The following is a 24,603-nucleotide window of genomic DNA, read 5'->3' as shown; positions in this document are numbered from 1 at the left end:
TCCCTTCCTAGGAACCCCTTTAAGGAATGGATACAAAGAGTATGTTCACTGTACTGAACGGTCATTGAACCACAATTCCCTATTAAGCCCATACATGAACAAAGTTGAGCCATATTTTAGCACTGAACAGCATTACCCAGATCACAAGTGGCAATGCACTGGAGGGGGTAGAGAGGTATGAGCTCTTCTGGCAGAAATTTGGTACACAAGGCAACGTTAACAACACCGGGCCTAATTCTATACTGCCCTTGTATATCAAGTAAAACCACATACAACAGGCCAGCACTTCACAGCCCTAACGCAAGACTATGCATAGCAGCAAATCATTCTCTTTGTCCTGTCTTGACATTGACCCTCTGACCTTCCCGTATAGCTGCTGCACAGTGATCTGCGTTTCAATAGCCAAAATAGCGAAGTCTACAATTTATATTCTCTCCCCTTTAATATAATAAATAATATGTTATTGTCTCATCCTACAGAGCTCCCCACGGGTCACTGCAATGTATCCTGCGCCACAGCTCCATCCACTTTTATGAAATTAAATGGGAGACGTGAATAGGGGCAGCTTTTCTGTAATATCCTTTCCGAGATGGAACGGTTGGAATGAGTTCATTCCCTAATGTCCTTGGAGTCGTCACATGCTCTCAGTCACATAGAACGTGCCATACATTAAAGCTGACATCAGTCCAAACACAACGAGTGGAGGAGAATGGGGGCTTTCAGCTGAAAATACTCTGTACAAGCCATAAAGCTCCTGCAAAATCCTCTGTGTTTATAAGTCAAGTAAGCCTAGTAGTCAATACTACTGCCGAAATATAACTAACCCCAAAGTGATCTGCCTACTGGTGCAGAAGTAAGGGCAGCGCAATGGAAAGGTAATAAACTTTCACTCGGTTCAAACTACAAAAAAAGAAAAAAAAAAAAAGTTTAGGAGACCCCCTCCTCCCTTCCCCTACTCAGCCAAGAGCAGGAGGAGTGTCTCAGACTACCAGACCACCATGTGTATAGAGTAGTCTGAGACATACCACCTAAGCTCATCAAAGTGAATACAGGCAGGGGTGCATCTGCATCCACCAGGGGTTTGGATACTTTTCCCACTACTACATTCTATTTGGAGGGAAGGGGGGGGGGGGAAATAACCCCTCCTACTCCATGATGAGTGAGGGTCTCAGCAGTCAGACCTCCACAGATCAGCAATATATCCTTTACACGACGGAGTGTTCAAGGTCTCGAGACAAAACATAAAAGTTTCAAGGGTTAAATACACAAAAATAGGGTTATGTTGTGCTGGAATTAAATTAGCAAATATTCAATGCCAACTCTGACCACTAGGAGTGCTGCTTTACAAAAAACTGTCAACGACGGAAGGTAAAGGTAATGTATCACCTAAGATTTATAGATCTAATTAAAATCAGAGGAGATTATATTTTCTGCACATGGAGTTCAGAGGCATGTTTCACAGCCGTGACAAGGAAAGCAAGAAACTGTGAAAGATGGACTCCGTGTTAACTACAGTATATTGAAGTGTTACATTTCACTGTAATCCTGTCTGTCACAATAATTGGATGGCTGCTGAAAGGTGATCTCTACAGAAAAGGAGGTGTCAGTTTATTATGTGACCCAGTCATCAGAGTGAAAACTGCGAGGTTACATTATTTATATATATCACCAAAATGGTTAGAAAATGTTTCACAGAAAAAAACAACATGATTTGTAAACTCATTTAAAGGAGTTTTCCAGAACTAAATTTTTAGGATAGGTCATGAATATCCGAGCAGTGGGGAAGGGGGGGCAACACCAATGAATTGTTTGAAGAGATCCTGGTATTTGGAGTGTGCTGGCGTTTCTTCAATGAATACCAGGCATCGGCCCGTATACCGAATAGGGGCCTATGCTTGGCATTGCAGCTCAGCCAAATGGCTAACAATGGGAGGTAGAGATCATTTAGCTGCGGGGTCCACAATTCGAGACTCATTCACCTGGAGGTGGCAACTTTTCCGCAATGTAGGGCCTCAGCCTAAAGCAGATATTTCTGGTTTGAAAAAAGAACAATAGCTATGCTTTGAGTCCTAGGATCACGGTTGTGTTATCTTAACCATTTTATCCTCTGACTTCATCCATTTCAGAAAAATAAAAAAATAATAAACCTCCCCAAATGTTTTTATGACCTGTCATTTAACGTAAGACCGAGCTATAAATGAAGACACTGTTTAGTCTTGACTCGGCCCTTATCAGCTATCTAAGGAATTCAGCTTCTTATGACAAGCTTCAACTGAAAAGCTTTACCTACAGTAACGGCAATGAAAAACAAAAACAACAGATTCCAGTCCTGCCCCCTCCCCACGTGGCTGACAGCCCTGCCTACAGCATAGAACTAGAATGAAGTGTACAGCACCGTGACAGATCCATCACATATTGCGTACATCCACTTGTGTCACAACCAAACACCACACCAAACTTTTCTGTTCTCAGTCCACCTGTCTGCGTCATCGACTCCCCGTGCCAAACCTTTCATTCCTCCCCAAGTGACAATGACAATACTGCAGACAATACTTGTCTTCCAATATTGGTCTGATAGTAGACAAACCCTGTAAAATTGTCATTTTACAAGGAATTTGTGCACTTTTTTTTTATACTTTCATTACAATATTCCAATTTTAAGGAAATGTTACTAATACTTAAAAGATAACCCAACCCAATATGAAGGTGGAAGACGGCATGAATAAGAAGTACTAAACTGACGGCGGCTCAGTGGTTAGTGCTGCAGCCTTGCAGTGCTGGAGTCCTGGTTCAAATCCTGTAGTAGTTAGTAGTTTCGCAGATGTGCCCAGGCTCTGGTCATGCCAACTTATACACTAGATCCACCATTCCTTACACATTACAATCTGGCTGTATGCAGGACTAGGGAATAAGGCAGAATACACACAGATGTTCGGCCACATCACAGCCGCTGACCATGACTACACACGTGATAAAAGCCACAAACCCACAGAGCGAAACTCTCCAAATGTACAAGAAACAGACTGGATTGCGCAACACTCCCCAAACGTGAGAGCAACTGCTCAGGCCTCATTTTTCCATGAAAGATTATGGCTGATGTTGGATTTGCCATGTTACAGCTCTGTTCCTCGTTTTCATCTCGGCTGGAGCCGGGCCAGGAAGTTTCCAGTGAACTATATAAAGCAAACCATATGTGAGAAATCACTGAGCTCAGCAGCAGCGGGGTCATCCTTGCATTTGCCTGTGACAATAGCTGCAGATCACTTTTTACCCTGTAAGCAGGTTTCATAAAAGGAGGAAAGAGACATTTAAAAGGCAGCGGGCAGAGTGAGGAAGCGTGCTCAATACACACAAGTGCCCATCCCTAATATAGGGAAGAGGAACCGGAGAGCTTCAGCTCTTCATTTGAGCCATTGCTAAAGAAAATCTGAATGCAATGATTTGTTTTATCTTTGTAGATGATCCCTCGTATTCGGGGGCAAGAATTACTACAATCTACAGTACAATATTATATACTGTACTGTACTATTATATACTGCACAATATTATATACATTATATACAATATTATATACTATATAATATTATTATCATGTATATGTGAAAACGCAAGACAAGAAACAGTTTTATACACATTGGGGAGACTTCTGGATTCCAATCTATTATGGAAGCAATAAGAACATTAAGGCTAAGGCCCCATGTTGCAGAAACACAGTTTTTGTTGCAGTTTTTTGAGCCAAAGCCATGAATGAAAAGGAATGAGAAATATATAAAAAGTTCTTATATTTCTACCTTCTGATCAATCCACTCCTCGCTTTGGCTCAAAAAGAATGCAACAACAAAAAAAAGCTGCGTTTCCACAATGTGGGGCCTTTGCTTAAAGCGGAGGTCACACGTTGCAGAATAGCGGGCTTTTGTATTCCAGATTTTGCTGTACAATTTGAGCCACAGCCAAGAATGAATTTAGTAGAAGAAAGGTCTAAGAGCTTCCTATATATTTCCCACTTCCTTTTTGGCCACGCTGGGGTTCACTCAACCCCCCCCCCCCAAAAACCTAGAAGGGGTTAATCTTAGGCCAGATCTTGGCACCACCAAAATGTTACAGTTAGATATATTAAGTCTTAATAAAGGCCTCAACAAGTCAGAACAGAATTCTATACCAGTTAACAACAGGCGTAGATTTCCATTATAAATCGCCTCGCAAGGTTTGCCCGACGGATTTGCTCGGACCAAACACGGATGAACAGGAATACAGATTCCAGAGTACAATAACCAAAGGCCCAGATTGAGGGAGGGCGATCACACATTAAAAAAAAAAAAAAAAAAAAAAAAAAAAGGTTTGCTGTCTTTCATAGTCATTACCACAAGCTGCAATACCAACAAAACTCAAGAGCGGCGCCATTTCTGGATACAGTAAAAGCATTTCTATACATAGTGGGGGAGATTTCTCCAAACCTGTGGACTTTAAGCCCACAGCATGTTAGTTATTGCTGCGGGTTTCTGCCATGGCATTGAGTCTTTGTAATGCAAAGGTTACGAGCCGCAGGAGCAGAAACTACGCAATTGTGTGTGGTATTTGCCATGGCTGCTTTCAAGGGAATAACCTGCTGAATATCTCTTGACAAATTCAGCAGCGTGGCCGCTGTGTGTGAACCTCTCGCTGTGGTTAGCTTTCATGATTCTAGCAGAGGAGAATAGCACCGCATGCTGTGCCCTTGAGGTTCTGGCATTCCTGCTATTCTCCTCTTTGACTGACAGCGTGCCAAGCTGTGCCAGTCACTAGACACTTACTACAGCATTTTGTAGTAAGATTACATTTGACACAACAAAAGAAAAAAATAAATAAATTAAAAAAATCACAAGAATGGAGCGGTGATAAACGGGATTTTGGGTGTTCAGTCCTTCTACATATTTATTGCAAGAGCTATCCCCAGTGATCCAGGACTGTGCAATACACCAAAGACAGTGACAATGTCATCCATTCATTTGTGTGTGTACTTAGACAGAATTTGGCGTGCACATGCTCTCCTTTATCGGCCTGTCGAAGCTTGTCTTCCACAAAAAACACAAAGTCTCATATTCCGGTGAAAAGTAAAAAGACGCTTTACATGTCTGAGAAAACAAATAGGCCCTTCGGAAAATTGGATTATGTTCACACACACACAAGCCAAGTAAAAGTTCTCATTTTACATTTTCCTGTTTTCACGATAGGAGATAGTGATGTAAAAAGTGCACCTGTCATGTACAGTAGGAGCGGCCGCCAGACCACAGAGTGACCAGAAGAAGAAGGGTGAAGCTCCAGCAGGTGTCATGAAGAAACGCGTGGCAACCACCGAAATGAATAGGTGTCCATATGATGGACAACTCAGAAAAGTTCCCCTACCTGTCTAGTTTGCACTCCCGGAATACGAAGTGAATGTATCCATTGAGGTATGAGCGGCACACGGACCAAAACGCGCCAGGTCCCGAGCCTGAACAATAAAAGGTACAAATATAAGGGAGCAGCCTATACAATGGTGTGGGCAAGACTCTACAAAATGTATCAAAAACAGGCATTTCATTTTTTAACACATTTTTCTCAACTCATAAGTTTTCCCTCACCAAGTCCATCCAATTTAGCCTATTAGGACATATATACATACTGTATATGACCCCATATATATTAGCCGACATGGACATGGCTTCTTGAGAGAGAACCTTTCATGCCCTCATATGTATGTATGCCTACAAACATATCTGCTTCACTTTGTTTGTAGTTCCCCCATGACACAGATATTGGTGCTGCTAGGTTTTGGCTACTGATATCATTCTACGGTCATGGGAACGGGCTTTATGTCATCGCAGCGCCCCCTTCAGGTCAGCATCTTTTTTCTACAAACCTATATATTGTTCTGCTAAGTTCCACTTGCTCTATAACATGCCGCCGATACATTAGACAACATTCAATGTGACAGGTTCCATTTAATGTGAATAACCATGTCAGCAGAGTTTTAGCCCACTGGAATAATGCTGTTGTTCTTCCCGTCGAGACAGGTGGGCAGGACACCCGCTCTCATGGTGGTTCTGTCTGGAGGTAAAATGGAAAATGAACAGTTGTTTTCGTGCTTGTAAGTGTCCTCAGTTGGCAGGTTCACAGTTATGACTTGGAACGTATCACTGTGCAGTGTAGACTGTACATTACAACCGAGGAGTTTGGCAGAAATTGTAGTCTTGGTGCATTTTCCATCAATGTTTCCAACAACTGCTCCACAACTGATCCAAATACATTTAACTCTTCTCTGTAGAGGGGACGCCTGCACAAGAACCAGCAACACATTTATCACTAGTAACTACAGCAGTCATCTATTCTTACGGTCTGCCGGACAAAAAGAAACAAGGTGTTGTCTTGTCTCGACAATCCTGCTTTGAATATCTTGTTAGGACGTCAGTCAGAAGGGAGCCTTCTCTAGAAGCAGAGAGGAGAAAGCCTGCCAGATATTACTATTCATTTAATTGCTGCATGTATTACCACCATTCCCCTGTAGTGGTCACTGCAGGGAGAGAGATTATCTGACAACTTCCCCAGCAAAATCAGCTGTTTGGAGCGCTCATGTTACAGGGGTTGTCAGAGATGATGGAAGATTTTCTTTTTCTTGTATAAAATAAAAGTGTTAAAGTGGACCAGGTCTGAAAAGCCCAATGACACACATCATCTGATAGCCACAGTCAGCCTGAGAATTTGGGGGTTATGTCAATCCAAATCCATTCTGCCATTGCAAAGATAAACATTCTTTTTATGAGAATGTATATTAGGCTCTACTAGTCAAGTAGGAAGTAACACTATGGTTTCTCTGATGGCTGGGTCTCTGTGTGCTACAAGTCATGAAGGGTTACCTCTCAGATTCTAACTTGCATCAACACTAAAAGGGCTTATATCTTTGGAATGGCTGAATGGATTTGGAAAACCCTGTTAGGCATAGGCAAACGGGAGGAAACCCTGCATGACATGTAGCACCAATCCTAAGAATAGGTAATCAGTTACCAAGACTGGGAAAACCAGCATTGCATGTTGCATTTTCGTGGCTTGTTTATTCAGTCTTAATAACTGATGGGCTATTCTTAGAATTGCTTATCTAGAATTGGAAATTAACTGAAGATCAGCAAGGATCTGACACCCAGGACCAATCAGGATGCTGCATTAGGGCGAGTGCTGTAGCCTCGTCTGTACTTACCAATCACAGCATTCTACATTTGAATAGCAGCTATGCTTAGTGTCGAAACTCAGAGAATTCACTTGAATGAGACTGAGCTGAGAATAGGCCATATAACTAATGAAGTCACAGGGCCAGTGGGGCAGAAGCGGGATCCAGGGAGCACCACTGTCTTCTTAAACAGCTCATTCATGTATCGGATCCCCGCTCATCTTCATTTCCTGACTCATCCTAAGAATAAGTCATGAATTCTGACAATAACAATGACAAAAATTTGCAATGCACTTTCCTGACCAAGGGTCTCAAAGCACAAGGAGCATTGTGAAAAACGTAAATGAATGGCTGCCATACAGCCTTTCATCCCCAACCGTATACTTTTGGAATTTATTAACTCCTGGAAAACCTCTTTAAGACGGAGGCCCCGCGTTGCGGAAATGCAGTTTTTTTTTGTTTGTTAGCCAAAGTCAGGGTTGAATTGCCTGCAACAAAAAAAGCGATGTTTCCGCAACGTGGGGCCTCAGTCTTAAAGAGTCCTCATGCAGATGACCGACTGTGCAGGCCAAGGCTTTTCCGATGTTCTGCACTACTAATTGATTTTACCTATATGAATCTTGTGTGCATCAAAATCACTCAATAGATCACTCTGAAGCACAACAAAATATTGGGGTAAAGCCCTGGTTTTAATCATGACTAAAATGTCTGGCCAAACCAAAGACACCCATCAGTAGACTGCAATGTTTCAGGGTTCTTGCTCCTCGTCGGTACAGAGTAGGGCTCTGGTAAGCTGGGTGAGACGCCCTGGAAAGGTCCTAGTCCTCCTTATGGTGGATGCACTTGGTACACGGAGTACTACAAGCAAAACAAGTAATAAAGTCACAACATAGTGACGAAACCTGTATATCTCCTCAATAACCTTGCACATAAAACTACACAAATTCAGCAGGTACATAAGGTAAGAGTCCTGACACAAAGCAGACCGCCGACCTCAGCAAACATGAGATTCAAGATAAAGAGTCAGGTAAATCCTGTACTGAGAGAATTCGACCAAAAAGGAGGGCTAGGAAGGGGGCAGAGACTGAGTAACCAAACAAGAATGGATTTGCTTAGAGGCGATGCAGTCCTGGGGCACAGCTCTTCTGAGGAAGAATAAAAAAAAATTCTGTGCATATACATAATATATATATATACACACACACACACACAGATGTAGAAGAGTAAACCTGAGCTTCTGCAATGGGTTAAACTGCTACAGCACGATATATTTTCACAGAAGATAACAAAAAACAATGAAAAGTCATTAAAATAGGTTTTTCTAGTGACTTTTTTATAGTTTTTTTTGTTGTCTTCTGTGATAACATATGGTGCTGCGGCAGTTCGGGTTATCTCTGATCCATCTGTGCATATAACATGTATTCTGAATTGTAATAAACTAATATCACATTATTACAATACGGATGATGTTCAGTCACAGGTATGTCATTTTTTAATAGGAAGAACCCATTGTAAGTCAATATTACAAACCGAATATGCTGTGTTGTAAGCGGGTAGACCTGCACGTGACACATAGACATACATAAGTGATCCCAGGACAGTCCAATCTCTCATCGCTCTGACAACGATGGACGGCTTTATCTGGATTTATCGCACGGTTTGCTCCATCTTTCAGCAGGAATTATTACTGTACACTTACTCTATAATTCCCAGACAGTCGTCTGCATGAGTCACACGGTACCTACTATTCTGTGCGCCAACTCTATCAGTCCAAACAACACATGGCCAGGCGATACTATAGTGACTACAGAGGGATGGCTGGTGGTTACATTACAAGTGAAGCGAGAACCATACAGGAAAATGATTGGTTAGGTAAGATCATGTGACCTTTTTATGAATGAAGCAGCTTATCAGGATCTGGTTGGTCACATCACATGACCATTCAGTTGCATGGGGCCACTGGGAATGTTATCTCCAGCAGCACCCACGGCCCTATAGAAGTGAAGGAAATGCAGATGATGAGAGTGCACCTACATGGAGGCCTTAGGGGGACTTTTGGTCTCCTATCCTCCTAATCTCTGGGGACCCAGCGATCTGGCACTTATTCCAGAACCACAGGACAGGGGAGAAGTGTCCAAACAGCCCAAACTAGATACGCTGCATTGTGCCAAAGATATGTCATGTTTACACCAGTGTTTAGTCTGAACCACAATAATCTGGGCCACAATCCCTTGTAAATAGACCCTTGTTCAGAGTGTTTTTACACGTTCAGATTTTTTTCATGCAGTTTTTGAAGCCAAAACCAGGAGTAGAATTAAAACAAAGGAAACTGCCATCTGTCATTTAGATTTTCTCTCTTCCCGATCCACACCTGGTTTTGGTTTCGAAAAACTGCATAAAAAAAAAAAAAAAAAAAAAAAAACCTAAAACGTGACGACACACGGCCTCAAGTTTTCAACCATCTATCATATGTCCGAGTTGGGTGTGACAGCTGCTCGGGATTTCACGTCTCCGCTCTGCACGCATGTTAGGACATGTTCTCTACATCCCTACACACGAAATGCTAGTGACATACATTAAGGGTGAACTAGACTGCTTAAAGGGGTGAGGATAGGCCTTAATAGTGGAGCCACATATTGTGGAAAATCTGTATTTTTGGTCACAGATTTTGCTTTTTTTTCTTTTTTAATTGAGCCAAAACCAAGAGTGGTTTCAAAACGAATGGTAAAATATAGAAAGTTCTTATGTAGTTTCTAGGAGGAATAAGAGGAAACCACAACAAAAACGCTTCACAATTGTTATTTCAAGAAGTCTATAAGTAATTGCTATAACAGACGTGTCCTTTCTGGGAGAAATAGAGTCAATTCTTCCAAGTTTCATATTTTCTTCCAACTCACTGGCCAAGTGTATTTTTAAGTCACAGGCCACATGTACAAACCTATATGGCAGCACATACATGACTAATGTGACAACTCAGAAAGCTCTGTCATATCTGCATTAGCATCTCAGAGACTGATAAACAGGTCGCAGAGCGCCGCCGCCCCTCCAAAAAAACTGATTTAGGACGAATGTTTAATGACCCCCCCCCCCCAATCCTTAAAAGCTTAGCTAGCTAAATCCTTTAACATTAACATACATATACAGTATATTAGAAAGCAAAACCTGAGCAAACACATCAAGATGTCTCCTTAATCGAGGGCCCCTTGTTTACTACAATTGTATAATAGGATCAGCATTACGAATCAGTTCCTGCCCCCTTGAGAAATGCACAATGCATTAAGTCATTGCCCCAAGGAACCAAACTAACCCAAACACACCAGAAAAACCTGCAACACATTAGGACCACATGTTCGGCCATGCTGTCTTTCTACAAATTCCTATCAGATCTGCACTATAAAGTCTGCATTGTCATGGAAACTGGGATGTGTCAGTCTTTACTGGGATCCAATCGCCCAATGTCGGTAACATGGCGATGTGCAGATGTTAACAACGTCACTGTATGTAGATGGAAACTTGTTCTATAACTGGGGGGGGCTCATAAATAGAGAGGGGGTCTTCAATCTAAGCACCACTGCCCCCCAAAAATACCACTATAACCCTGCCTCAAGAGATAGTAGTGCTCAGTGACATTTGCTGCAACCTCTGCTAATCCCTCAACATAACCCAGTGCAGATTACTACTGAGGGGATCGCTCATCCCCGGGCCCCATAATAGGCGTAATCTGACTGTGAATGTCCCATACAATGAACCTCTTAATGCAGGAGCAACATGGCAGCAATAAACAGGACTTCAGCAGAATAAGAAAGGAACGCCAATGGCAGTGTCATGTGAACTACGCTCAAATCTAGAGCTTGAAATCTGGAAAAGTATTTAACAATCTTGCTTATTTTTCGGCAAGTTCACGCAGCCTTTGACATGTTTTCCACATTGGAATCTGGTAGAAAACTAAATGCTTGCCAATGAATGCCTACCATTGTTTGCAATGGGTAACTACGTCATAGTTCATACGGAAAGGATTTTCCCTTGAATGATATTAAAGGGGTTATGCAGGGAGAAATAAAGCCTGCCCCACGTTCACACCTGTGTGGGGGGTTTCCATTCTTTGGGTCCACGAAAAACGGGAACCCAAACCACTTACCCATAGAAACCCACAGACCCCATGGCCTATAACGGGGTCTGCCAGGTTTCTGTCCATTTTTCAAGCAGAATGGAGGACAGAATCCCCGAACGGTCATCGAAAGCAGGTGTGAACCTAGCCTTACCCTGCACTGGATAATCATTATTACTAATGTAGAAGTAGGACCCTGGAAGCCCCAACAATTACCTTTGCAGAGAACTGTGGGGTGCCAAAGGTCTTTGCTTGCTGTTTATCAAGATCTGGCCACATGGCCATACAATACAGCAGTGTTGGCCATAAAACAGAGTTGAAGGGTCAGCAAATAGCCAAGTTTTCTGGCTTCCCCTGCAGTGAAGTGCAAAAGTAAAATCATCCAAACTCCAGGGAGCTAGGTTATATTTTAATAATAAATAAAGTACAGGGAATGCCCTGCTAAGCTTCACGTTATCCCTGCATGATGCAGCTAAAAGATGGGTCGGTGGGTCAATTGCTGGCATAGTTTTAATGCAACAATGCGGCAGATTGATTAAAATACAAAACTATCTTAGTTAACCACAGCAACCATACACACCACATATCCTTTCGGATTCCCCATTACATTGGACTCTGTGCGCCGACCTACAACAATTCAGAATAAACAGCAGCAGAATTTCAAGGCTCAGCTGTCGGTTCCTGCTGCGGATTCCAAGGCAAATACCCATCCGATGCTTCTGACGTGTATTTATTCCATGTGAATTTGCGCTTACACAATTAGTTAACAGCAGGTAGAGATTTCGGTCTTTATAAACCCCCTTCAATGAGTAATCCATGCTATGTAATATTAGGGGGAAGGGAAAAGGGAACATAATAAATCTGCCACTCTATAGCCCCTCCACCCAGACACCTCATGAAAGAGAAACCTGCAGGGAATACCAGTACATAATAATGAAACGCTGCCGCTACGCTGCTCCCAGCAATTTCACAATGACTGATGTCACTTTCCAGCCCGTTTTGCTGACTCACGCGTTTGTCCGGGATCCTGCACATCTGTATTTCACATTACACAATTTTATTCCAGACGTGACAAAGCCTAATATTCTGTATAATGAATTGCTAACATTACACCGCTTACAACTCACCTAATTCCTTGAGCTGGAAATGGATTTTTTATATATTTTTTTTTACATTAACCATTTAATGACCTACTAAATCCTTTCATTTTTGTCTCTCCGCATTACAGCGGCCACCATTTTTAATTTAGTTCTGTGGTATAAAAGGAGAAATTATTATTTTTCAGCATTGCTCAGGTCATATATAGATTTTTTGTGACGCAAAAATAAACAAACAAAAAAAAAAAACTAAGTTTGTGGCGCTTTTTTTCCCACCATTTTTAGTTCACATCACAATAAAATGAATTATATTTCGAGGTGTTTTTTTCCCCCCCTTCATCGGAAATGGGGTGTCGATAGGCGCTAACATATCCAGGTAACAATGATCAGCACCCAAACAAGAAGTTATGATCAAAATGAAATAGAACTGTTAATCTTCATATTATTAAAAAAAAAAAAAAATTCCATTGGTCCAGCAATTCTGAAAAAATGCCTACGCCTTTCGAGACACGTGTCTTTTAGTGATGGCAGTGGAGTGTTGTCACTAGGTGTGTTTGTTACAAGGAAAAACAGGCTGTGTTGTCAGATTAGAGATTAGCAGATCTCACCTGGGACCCAGCAGCAGTGATATGACAGGGGGGGGGAGGGGAGGGGACACCTGTCCGTCATGTGACCTACAGGTCCAAAAGTAGCCAGCAGCATTGCCATATCCTCTGTAGAGTAAGTAGAGCTCATTGAGGGCTGTGTAGGGTGGAAAAGAGAAGACAAAAAATGGTCCCTTCAGCTACACTGCAGGCGTATTAATACGATGTCGCTGGAGATTCACCAACTGCAACACCCACTGTCTAAAGACACTGAGCAATCGCTAATGTGTTAACATGAATTATTAGTTTCAATGGAGGGGGAAAGAGTAGTCTTGTACGGGCAGGGAATACAACAAAGCTGAACATATCAAAATAAAAGAAAATAAAAAAAAAATAAAAATATCATACACAAATTATTAAATATTTTTATCATTTATGTATGTAAAATATATTTTTATTATATATATATATATATATATATATATACACACACACACATTATAAAAATATATATACATTTCATATAAATATATCACACACACATTCATATGTTTGCAGTGTGAAAAATTCTGAAAATATAAATACATCATAAATGTAATTTTTGGTGAATTCCTCTAGTGTGTGGCCATCACTTCTGTTGGTCTGTGTGTATAAGGGTCTACCATGTAATAAATTCAATACAAAGGTCTTCATTCATGACCACTCTGAGCAGCAAGGTCATGTTTGATGTGGGGGTGGGGGGTCATTGCTGCACTTCCAGCCCAGCCAAGAATCTTTCAACCTTTTCCTTGCAGCCTACTTGTGCATATTCATGTCCCATCTACTAAGCAGTTAAAACAAAAGATTAGATCCAAGCCAAGAGACTATTTTTTTTTTTTTTATGAGCTAGCGGCTGCCAACAAGAAATGCAGGAAGCGACCGAGGGGGGAGCTGCATCCTGCTTTAAGACATAGGGGTTCTCAGTGATAGGGAACAAAACAAACAAGCCTGAGGAATTGAAAAATGAGAGCCAGATGTCAGATAGTGAGCAATGTCAACTGAGGAACATCCTTGTATGTCTTAATGAGGGAGACTAGAAAGTGAAGATGTCCTGAAAAGGGCAATTAAAGTGCATGTACTATCATCCGTAGCGAATACTCTTCATTATGATGCTTTTACTATATACAGGACATGGCAAGATCCTTCCAATGAAATCATATACCGGCAGTAAATTGTCACATTACATATGTCACATTGCATGTTATAGAGCAAGAGGAACTGAACAGATTGATGTACGGCTTGGACTACATCCACATCTGGATTGGGGTTCTGTTCGGAGCCTCTAGCGAAGGCTCCATCTAAAATCGCAGACAAGAACGGCTTTTTCATATGGTAAAATCACAAACTGCTCTATTCAGACCCCTTTATAAACAGCTGACCGCCATGGTCAGCCAGAACTAGCACAGATCCTCGAATTCACTAAAAATCTGCTGACAATTCCTATGAGAGTAAATATGTAACAAGATATCAATCTAATTACACAATATTTATTATTCCACCCACTATTACATGGGTCCGTTTTGATATTTAGCCTGTTCCAAAGACAGACCAGTAGTAGGAACAACAACACCATAAATGTGAAAAGATTTAGTATAATTTGTAATTTATTGATTAAAATTCTTTTGAATGACTTTTTCTGCTTAGGAGTCCAGTGGGCGGTCCTGATCAATGATTGACAATCATCTCCGAATAGGGACCACCCACTAGACTCAAAGCAACCTGACAGGTTCCCTTTTACCTCTGCTCTTTCTATGTTTAGGAGTCCAGTGGGCGGGTCTTAGACTTCTTCTGTAGGACTGTGTCAAACACTATATAGACCTGACCTGAGAACTCCTAAGCATGGACTTAAAAGAACAAAATTCAAGATACACTGACTCTTTTCCTACTAATCCGCTCAGCTCCCCTCGCTATATACCTTGCATATGGCAGATCAGACATCATATTCCTTTATTCCATGCATCATGTTCACTAAAACTATTGCGTTTTTGTGTTTTGTTTTTTTTACTGAAATATCTTAAACACATCTGTCAGAACTGACCATTCACTTACATACCACAGCTTGTACTATACAAAAATTTTTTACTCCCCTGGAAGGAAAGCGATAAGTGCCAACAATATGGACGGAGACTGGCACATTATCACCCTACAGAGTGGAAAACTGTGGGCCCTGAAGCAGTATGGGATATCGGGACGTACGCCATACACCAGGGGTTTCTTTAAATCAGCCTGTGGTTGCTGGCAGGGAAACTGAAGGGAAGAGAATTTCCCCTCGCAGCACAAGCTATTTTCAGATCTCCCCCGCTGATAACGGGAACAATTCTGTTAATATATCAGGGAATCGCTTCATTTATCCAACATGGCCGGGATAAATTTACAGAAAATCCAAATACCTGTTTGTTAGGATACTCTCCACATAGAAACCCGAGCCATACTGTGCCAGAGCTGTCAGGAGTGCTTGTGATCTAAGAGTAGCAACAGTGACAAATGTGAATGTAGCCAATTCTGTTCACAGTTGAGAAATAGGTTAACCCTTTAGTTACCACAAATACTCCATTTTGCTGCTGCCTTTTTGGAGGGGGGGGGGGGGGGGGTCTTAGAGCTTTGTGTTTTTATGGCACTGTAGAATAAACCATGGAGTAGGTACTGAGCAGTCTAATGGCAGACAACCAAGTACTGGAGGGACCTCTGATCACAGCGGTCTAACCTGCTGATCGTCGTGGTCAAGGGTGACAGTGGCAAGTTCAAAGGGGTTTCTCTGTCCAGTTGGGTTACTAAACTTCTTGGTGACATGATCAGGACACCAAGGACACAGAGGACGGCAAGGACACCAAGTAAAAATGTTAACTAAAAAATAGTTTTGCTTGCACATATAGTGAAGAAAAAAATTAAAATATGAATTAGAATAGTATACAATAGCACTTTATTAATCCTGGAGGGAAATTGGTTTGCCTTAGTGGCATCTGAGTGTAATACGCAACATAATACTGTCTTATAGGTGGTGTTTGTGGGGGTGGTGTTTGTTTTCCCTGCCAGAAGTGGCATTGAATGCTTTAATGGAGGTCGATATGAATGACCTGCTACACCATAGTTGGATTAGACGACTGTGCTGCTCTGTTGAGGTTATCATATTGTGTTGCAGGTGCCCTGGATTTAGTATGACTACTGTTAACTTCTACATATTTCTTGACTCCACAGTCTGCGAGAAGCTGGTTAGTTGGGTACCTGTTATAGAACTGGCTCTCTTAACTAGTTTTTCCAGTCTATTCCTACCCCTCTCCTTTATGACGATTCCCCAGCTGGTGATTGCGAAGATGATCGTACTTGCTAGCGCAGTATGGTAGAATATCTTAAGTATTTTGCTAGATACATTAAAAGGAGGCAACTTCCTCAGAACGTACAGGCTGCTTCCTTGGTTTTATTTAGTATAGAAAAAATAAGCAACAAAAACAGAGTCATAAAGGGATTTAAAAAAATAAATAAATATATATGTTTAATAAAATAATAAATAATATGTATATTATGTATATTACATACACATACCTCTCAATATGAAGAAATTATTCAAAGTAAACCTGTAAAACTATACTGTGTGCATATATGAAATCTATGGGAACACATAGCCATACATATAGCTGCAGTGGCTGTGACATGATGCATATACCACCATACAGGACATGAAGATGAACAAAGCAAGAGCTTCTTTATTGCTCAGCAATGATGTGTATTACTGTCGCACAGGGAGTACTGACTACACATTGTATGCGCTAGCACAGGGTCATGCATCACATACTGCAACCAATATACAAGCAGCCTGGTAAAATAAATAGCTGTCTCTGATGCAATCACCCAAGACAGTCGGAGTGTTTCCTTATCCCTAGTGGTAATCCTGTCTACCGTGAAAGCCAGGGAAGTGCAGCCTGACAGAAGCCTGCTGCACCCCCCATCTCTAATGCTCTCTGCAGCTGCATCTGTCAGTGACAACCTCTCCCGGGAGCAGCGAGAGGTGACAGAGAAAGGCAGTGAGGAACATCAGCCAGAGGACCTGCAATGAGTCTATTGTGCACCATGTACAGGCTCAAACTTGTGCCAATGTCCAAGTTTAAGGAGACGACACAGAATCATTGTTATTCACCATGAGAGAAGCAAGACAGTCAACGGCATCCGAGAGCTCTCTGCTGGAAAACAAGAGCCCAGTGGACACTGAAGGGAGATATACAAGACTAGCACAGCGCCATCACTGGGGAACTAACATATTCCCATTCTCAGCTGTACAAGAAGCGGCCTAGTTTACATCACTGTCCACAAATATAACCGTAACGCAGCATGCTCCAAGTATTTCCCAGCAGTCTCATATCAGACCATTTCCTCATAGACTATTAGTTGCAAATTTGGGCCTCTGTTTACAAAGCCCATTTTATATGGGGGAGGCAAGGGCTATTCTAGATCCTCATCTCTTGACCAGAGTGGAGATAGACTATCCTGTATTACATAGACAACCCTTGTGATTAGAATGGGTTCTGTGTAATGCTTTGTTTTCCCTGTGGCGGCGCTGTAGAACATTTCCTATTCCTGTATTAGTCTATGGCGGTCACAAATAGCACACAGGCATCATCCATGTGCCATCCATGCCATTAGTTGGCTTACTGACAGGTTACCTTATAGATGATTGCAAAAGGGTCACGTTGTGTTCAGCTTATTGTCAATGGATCATTCTATCAAGAAGGGATAAACCAGACTGGGTGTTACTTTATCACTGACCACGCTGCATCTCTAGAAGGACTCGTTCACACTGAGTTTTGTTTTGTTTTTTAAATGTTTTTTTATTGTGTCCTAAATGGAGGAAAAGTCTACAAAACCATCACCGTCTTTGGTTCCATGCTAAGACAAAGGATCTATTGTCACTGACACTTGCACATTGCCAACATCAACTTTGCCAGGACCTACATAGATGATCCTATCAATTGAATGGTGAAGACCACAATGACTGTCAGCTACATCCACCATAGGGTCAAGACACGTGACAGAGCCAAGACGACAAGAGAACAGGATGCAAGCTTTTGCACCCATTTTCTTCCACCTTTGCAGTTGAGAACATCTTAGTACAATCCAAATTATTAAAGAAAAATATTTTAAAAAGACATTTTATTAGTGTAGAATACGAGACTGTCCACAATAGCGGTCTATGGCACTGCCGACACCGAACCAGACCATTCCATATCATGCTTACTGAATACAATGCCACCTCTGCACCGGCACAATACAATAGGCACGCATCCGCAGAACGGAGGTACCTTCATATTGCAGCTAATTCACTGTCTGAGCACGTAAGTGTAAGGCATAAGGGCCAAACTACAGCCGCTAACATCACCATGGCAACTGCCAATGTAGGATCTTCAAGAAGGCGGCCATGTTCAAAGCCACAAATTATTTTTACATACAATTATGAATCACTACTAAGCCTAATAAAAGCGGCACAAATAGCAATAAATTCAGTCTATACAGTTTACTTTGTATCACGTTCAGTCATAGGAGGGGGTTACGGTTTTTACCATCAGTTATGGTTATAATATGTCCAGATCTATACCAAATGACAACCTCAGCTCTGCTACATCTGCATTGTATATCTTTAATAGGAATGCATTTGGATTACAGGAAGACTAAATAACATCTGAAAACAGTAAGGGAAAAAAAAGCCCTCATTTAGCCTTCCCGGGGTTTAGTCAGAAGGAATCGGAGCTGTTTATAAGGCACAAAGACAGGAGAGGTCATCCAGTAATTTACTACTACACACAATCTCAAGTTGAGACATTAAATTTGGCAATAGCCTGGAGCTGGGAGGAGGATGGGTGCGCGCTGCTAAGAGATGCCAGCTGTACAGAATTTCCTTCCAGCTGTTTGGCCTCTCTCCATACCAAGACGGAGAAGCTGCTGGCAGAGACTGAATGACGACAGAGAATATACAGAACAGCCAGAGAGAAAACAAAAGACAACCAGTGTAAAAGGGCCAGAGCGGCCAGCGATCACCCCTGCACCCAAACCATCCTCTAGGTGTGATAGGAATATAATACAGCACAATGGATGAGAAAAACACACACAAAGGATGTAGCGTAGGCACATGTCATTTAAAGGGCAATTTCACTGGATATATCTAGTTAATACAACAAGATATGTGGCTGCGTATACATTACAATATCAGGGAGCATAAGGGAAAAATCGGTGGCATTTATATGGATTGTCCTCATTCAGTAAAACATAGCTGTTTGCATCCAAAAATAGCACCACATCTGTCCAATGGTTGTATCTGGTATTGCAACTAAGTTCATTTCAATGAAGCTGTTCTGCATTACCAGTCGACCCATGTACAGGAGTGGTGTTAGTTCTGTAAGAAGGTAGCCATGTTATTGTAATCCTAAACAACTCCTTTAACTCACAAAGCATTCAATAGGACTGTTTAGAGGCTAGAGTCACGCTTAGAGGCTAGAGTCACGCTTAGAGGCTAGAGTCACGCTTAGAGGCTAGAGTCACGCTTAGAGGCTAGAGTCACGCTTAGAGGCTAGAGTCACGCTTAGAGGCTAGAGTCACGCTTAGAGGCTAGAGTCACGCTTAGAGGCTAGAGTCACGCTTAGAGGCTAGAGTCACGCTTAGAGGCTAGTCACGCTTGTTTGCAGGCTAGTCACGCTTGTTTGCAGGCTACAATCATATTTAGAGTCATTTCCTGGCATATACCTCTGTTAAAGGGCTGTGATATGGCTCAAAGTGGGATAAAATAAGGTTTATCAATGTATACTGGTGAGACTGATGAGAAAAAGAGCCCCTATTGCCAAATTTGGTATATATATGAAATGTTGGCTTGAAGCATAATCTGAAGATAGTCTGAACAAGGCTCCTAGACTGGTTCATAGGAACTATATACATAGTTGGAACTATATGCATAGTTGGAACTATATGCATAGTTGGATTGGATGAGATTAGGAAAACATGACCGCTTTCTTCAGCTGCCATACAATGGACAAAAGTTGTCACCAAGTGTGGACAAAAGTGGCCATATCTTTGGATTTAAAAGGTCCATCCAGGAATAGAAAAACATGGCTGCTTCCCTTCAGAGACAGCGCCACACTTGTACTTGGGCTGTGTCCAGTATTGCAGATCAGCTCCATTTGAGTGAATGTGGCTGAGCTGCAATACCACAACCCTCCTGTGGACAGGTGTGGCATTATTTCTATACACAACCCCATAAAGGCTTCTATTAAATGCAATATTTATACATGGACAACATTTATTTTCCGATTTCTATAGCATGTTTCCAGCAGGAAAACAGTTAAGCCCTTTTCCCATATTTCAATGTTTCCTAGGGATTCCTTGCTCTTAGTAATCCTGGACAGCACAGTACTACACAATGTGAAGGAAGTCTGCTGACCTCAATGAACCTTAGCAAATGCTGGGGGAAGGGGAAAGATGTCTTGGCCTTGTCCCAGCCTGACACAGCCAGGCTAATGTTACCCAGCAGATAAAGCTTGAGCCGGGCCAGAATTAGGGGGCCACCTCCATAGCCAGTGCTGGTGGGGTCTCCCCGCTCTCTGGCCACTGCTGAACATTCCTACACCCCTTACAATAACAGTCCGGAGCAGCTACAGGGAACATACACCACCGCTTGTCTGCAGCTGACACTTTTCCCCCCCTTTTCCATTCTATCCTTTCCAACAAGCTTTTCCAGTGCCGTAAGACCCCCTTGAGAGATGTAGATGTAAAGCACTGGACAAGCAGAAACTACAGTAAATCACATGAAAATGGATGGGGGGAGGGCTGCACAACACAAGCAGGAGGGAAAAAAAATGACTGGAGAGGCACATCTGTAGCTATGCATCCCGCTCCTCAGATTGTTTCTATTAAGCTGGGGGGGGGGGGGGGGGGGAGGTAATATATCACAACTGGGGCTACTCTGGGGCCTTCTGGAATTGAAAAGGAGCCTGTTTTATGATCAAACATGCTGACACTTAACCCCATCCTGCTTGCTAGGAAGCCAAAGCTGCCATGGTGCAGGAAATTTCCTATACTGTTACACAAAAGGCAAGTATGGGGGGAGGGGAAGAGGAAATGAAAATCTCTGTTGTGTCTAGTACACAACAAACATGGATAGGGAGGGCAGTCAGCGACTAATCTGCCCTAGACATACAAAGATATAACCCCAATAACTCAGCCCCCCTATACACTGCTTCAAGAACCCCAGTATTTATAACCTGTCACCCACCACAGATAAGAGGTCTATAACCAGTGAAACTACAATGCCCAGCATGCCCTGACCCCTTCCTAGATTGCTATAGATTCCCTCAGTGCAAGCCTTATACATTCTGATGCATTTCACCCACCACAATGCTATATACAATTCCAGCACCCCAAAAACAGAAAAGGTCAGCTCATCCCCCAACACGCCATAGACAGCTCAAATAGTTACCAGCACCCCCATCATCTCTTCCAGCACCCCAAAACAGATCTGCAAGAATGCCACATGTATCCATTCATCCTCCATAAACTCACAATCTGTCCGCTTCACTCACATGAGCAACAACGTAACCAGAGTCAGCGACACACGAGAAAATAACAGGTCTCAGGACGTCAACAAAACTTAGTCTCTAGTCACTAAACATTCTGCAAATCTGCACCATGTGAAGCAAGAAGATCAGGAATAAACAAGCCTGACAGCGTGCACGAACCCAGGCTGCAAACACCAGGGATACAAACAGTCTACAAGAGGAAGAAGTTTAAAGAACGTGCGCAAGGACTGTACACAGTAGGGTAGGGGCTCAGGAGACCCCCACAACAGAGGAAGCACCCCAACTATCACAAGTAATAATAACACAAGGGTTGTGATAACAACCGTACAGAACACATGTGGGGCAACAGGCAGAGGAAGCAGCCCCCTGTTACTACTATTACAGCATAACAAAGCTGTCCCCAAATATACACAGGACCAGCATAGACTGTTGCTATGGTAGAACGTGGTGAAAACTGCCATGTGTGAACGTCACCTTATTAAAGGTCCAGGAGATAGCAGCACAACATGCCTCAGTAATAACTAATGGCAGCAACAGTTATCAGAAGTGTGGAAGAGATGACAGCACAGGCATGGACACAACTTCTCTGTCTACAACTACCCCCTGGGGCAGAAGTGGCCACTCTTGCCCTAGGAATGGCAGGCAGAACCTACTGACATGTCTTTATTAGGACACCGAAGTATGTGGCCCCCAGTAGTGGTGCAGGGACCCCCAGCAGTCATGGTGCCCCAGTAGTGCCCGCAGAGCCAGGGACAGACCCCACAGCTCCTGCCATCACACACAGCTCCTCTTACCGCTAGTTCGGGGTTGCTGTTGTCCCGGTGAGTCACGGCTCGTATGACCCCGGCTCTCCAACCCCATCGGCCGATCTGCCCAATCTCCCCGAGCTCCGGCGGCTCCTCTCCTCCTCGGACCACACACACGAATCGCTTCCCAACCAGCTCCGGCCGCGCTCCCAGCGCCATGGCCTCCAGTCCCGGGAAGAATAGACAAGAGGATCCAGTGAGACCTCTTTCCTATAAGCGGTGGCCGCGCATACTGACCCTGCGCCCCGGCTCGGACGAGACAGGACTGTGTAGCTGCTCAAGTGAACTCTTTGCCGGCTCCAGCCGCCGCTGCCGTGTCCCCCTCACAGCCCGAGGCAGCCCGACACTGAGCGCCGGCTGCTCTCACACACACACTCGTAGCGCTCCGCCCGTGTCAGATGCGAGGAGACTCACGGCGCAGACTGTGTCCTTCCGCCAGACTTCACTATGGCTTTCAAAAGAGTACCCCGAAATTGTCCCCGGTCAGCTGAGCCCGGAGCCCCGCACAGTCACGTCTGTGGCACGTCAGCCCGTACCCAATCATAGGCGGCATTATCAGGGCGGCCAATGGCGGAGGCAGTGCGGAGACAGATGTGGGAAATATTAATTACTTTCCCTTGAAAGACCTCAGTTACCCCGAGCGAGGTGAAGGCTACACCAGGAGGAGAAAGCCTCAGCCTCTGCTTGTTTGCAGTCTTGCTGGAGGCCAATGGGACTGGCAAGCAAAGAAGAAGACAGCACAGCCTTGCCTTGTAAGGCTAAATTCACATGTTGCAGAAATGTATGCAACTGAAAATCAGATTGATTGTACGTGGACTTCTGCAATCCCTCTGCACATGGCCAGGGCTCACGGCTGCTGCAGAAAGTGTACTGGGCATTCATACAACTATCGGCTGTTATTTCTATATATCCTGTAGAGCCCTTAAAGGGATTGTCCAGTTCTATTTTATGGATGAGCTGTCATTAGAATAGGTCATCAATAAGAGATCAGTGGGAGTCCTACACCTAAGACCCCCACCGATCAATGGTTTGTAGGGTCTGTGCCAGTTGTGTGAGTGCTGTGACCTCTTCACTGTTTACAGCGCAGCATTTTATAGCAGTTGTACAATGTAGTTACAGCCATGTCCCATAGAAGTGAATAGTACAGTCACTATGACAGCATACAATGTAAGCAGTGAAGGGGTCACATTGCTTGTACAAGTGCTATAGCCCCTCCAAACAGCTGATTAGCAGGGATCACAGGTATCTGACTCCCACTGATCATAAAAAAAAACTGGATGACCCCTTTAAAGGGGCTTTCTGGAACTATAATATTGATAACCTCTCCATAGGATAGGTCAGCAATATATGATCATTGTGAATCTGACACCCAGAACCCGCACTGATCAGCTGTATGAGGAGGCTACTGTGTTCAAGTGAGCACTGCGGACTCTTCACTGAATACCAAGCCCAGAGCCATACATTTTCAAGTGGCTGAGCGTGGTATTGCAGCCCTCATCCCTATTTACTTGAACTTGACTGAATTACAAATAGGCCATATGGCAAATGAACACAACACCACTGGCCTTTGAAGCAGAACTGGTGCTCATCTAAGCAGCTGCTCTGTGTAAGTCCTGGGTTTCATAGCAATCTTTGGTCACATGATAGAAGTCACAGCTAAAGTGACCTAACCTGCCAGAGGCCAAGGAGATGGTATGTAGCCCTTGGACGGTTAGTCGTATCCTCTTTACTGATATGTGGCATCTGGTAGAGACGAGTCCTGTATAGAAGTCGTCTCACACCTGTGGTGCCCCAGAAACGGCTAAACTACAAATCCCAGCATTGGTGGCCTACACCTGGCACTGCATGCTGGGAGTTGTAGTTTTGCAGCAGCTATTAAACCACTGCTGTACAGGACTCTTCTCCACCAATGCATAGTCAACAAACAAGGGGTTGGACATTGGCCCAAATATCCTGATTAGGGAGGGGAGACCAAACCATTAGTAGAGGTCTCAGATGTCAAACTCCTTCCTCCCCGTGGATGTCATAGAGGGAGTTCTACTCTCTTCTGGAAATTCAATTTACGCAACATTTTCTTTGTACATATGAGCATATATGACCACCTCCCCCCCATAATAACATCTGATTGCTAGCAGTGTTCCCATCTGGTACATTTATGGTATATCGCCAGGATATGCCATAAGCATACAACAAAATTTGGGACTTGCACCTATCTCGAGAATGAGGTTCCCTTCTTT

At 43.1% G+C, this 24,603-nt stretch overlaps 1 protein-coding gene across 4 annotated transcripts in view; it reads right to left on the bottom strand.

Moving 5' to 3' along the window:
• JMJD1C (jumonji domain containing 1C) overlaps positions 1 to 22,829 on the bottom strand; it is a 167,785-nt gene extending 144,956 nt beyond the window's left edge. For 3 of the 4 annotated variants that reach the window (XM_075257475.1, XM_075257473.1, XM_075257476.1), the window contains exon 1: positions 22,355 to 22,828. In XM_075257475.1, the coding sequence (XP_075113576.1) occupies positions 22,355 to 22,525 (171 nt within the window). In that variant the 5' untranslated portion in view covers positions 22,526 to 22,828. Of the gene's footprint in view, positions 1 to 22,354 lie in introns of all 4 variants that reach the window. The other variant, XM_075257472.1, reaches the window with a different exon arrangement.
• Positions 22,830 to 24,603: the final 1,774 nt, after the last annotated feature.

This window comes from Leptodactylus fuscus, chromosome 10, assembly GCF_031893055.1.
Source record: "Leptodactylus fuscus isolate aLepFus1 chromosome 10, aLepFus1.hap2, whole genome shotgun sequence".
Lineage (NCBI taxonomy): Eukaryota > Metazoa > Chordata > Amphibia > Anura > Leptodactylidae > Leptodactylus > Leptodactylus fuscus.
Note: the sequence above shows the minus strand (reverse complement) of the source record. Positions and strands in the feature narration are given on the sequence as shown.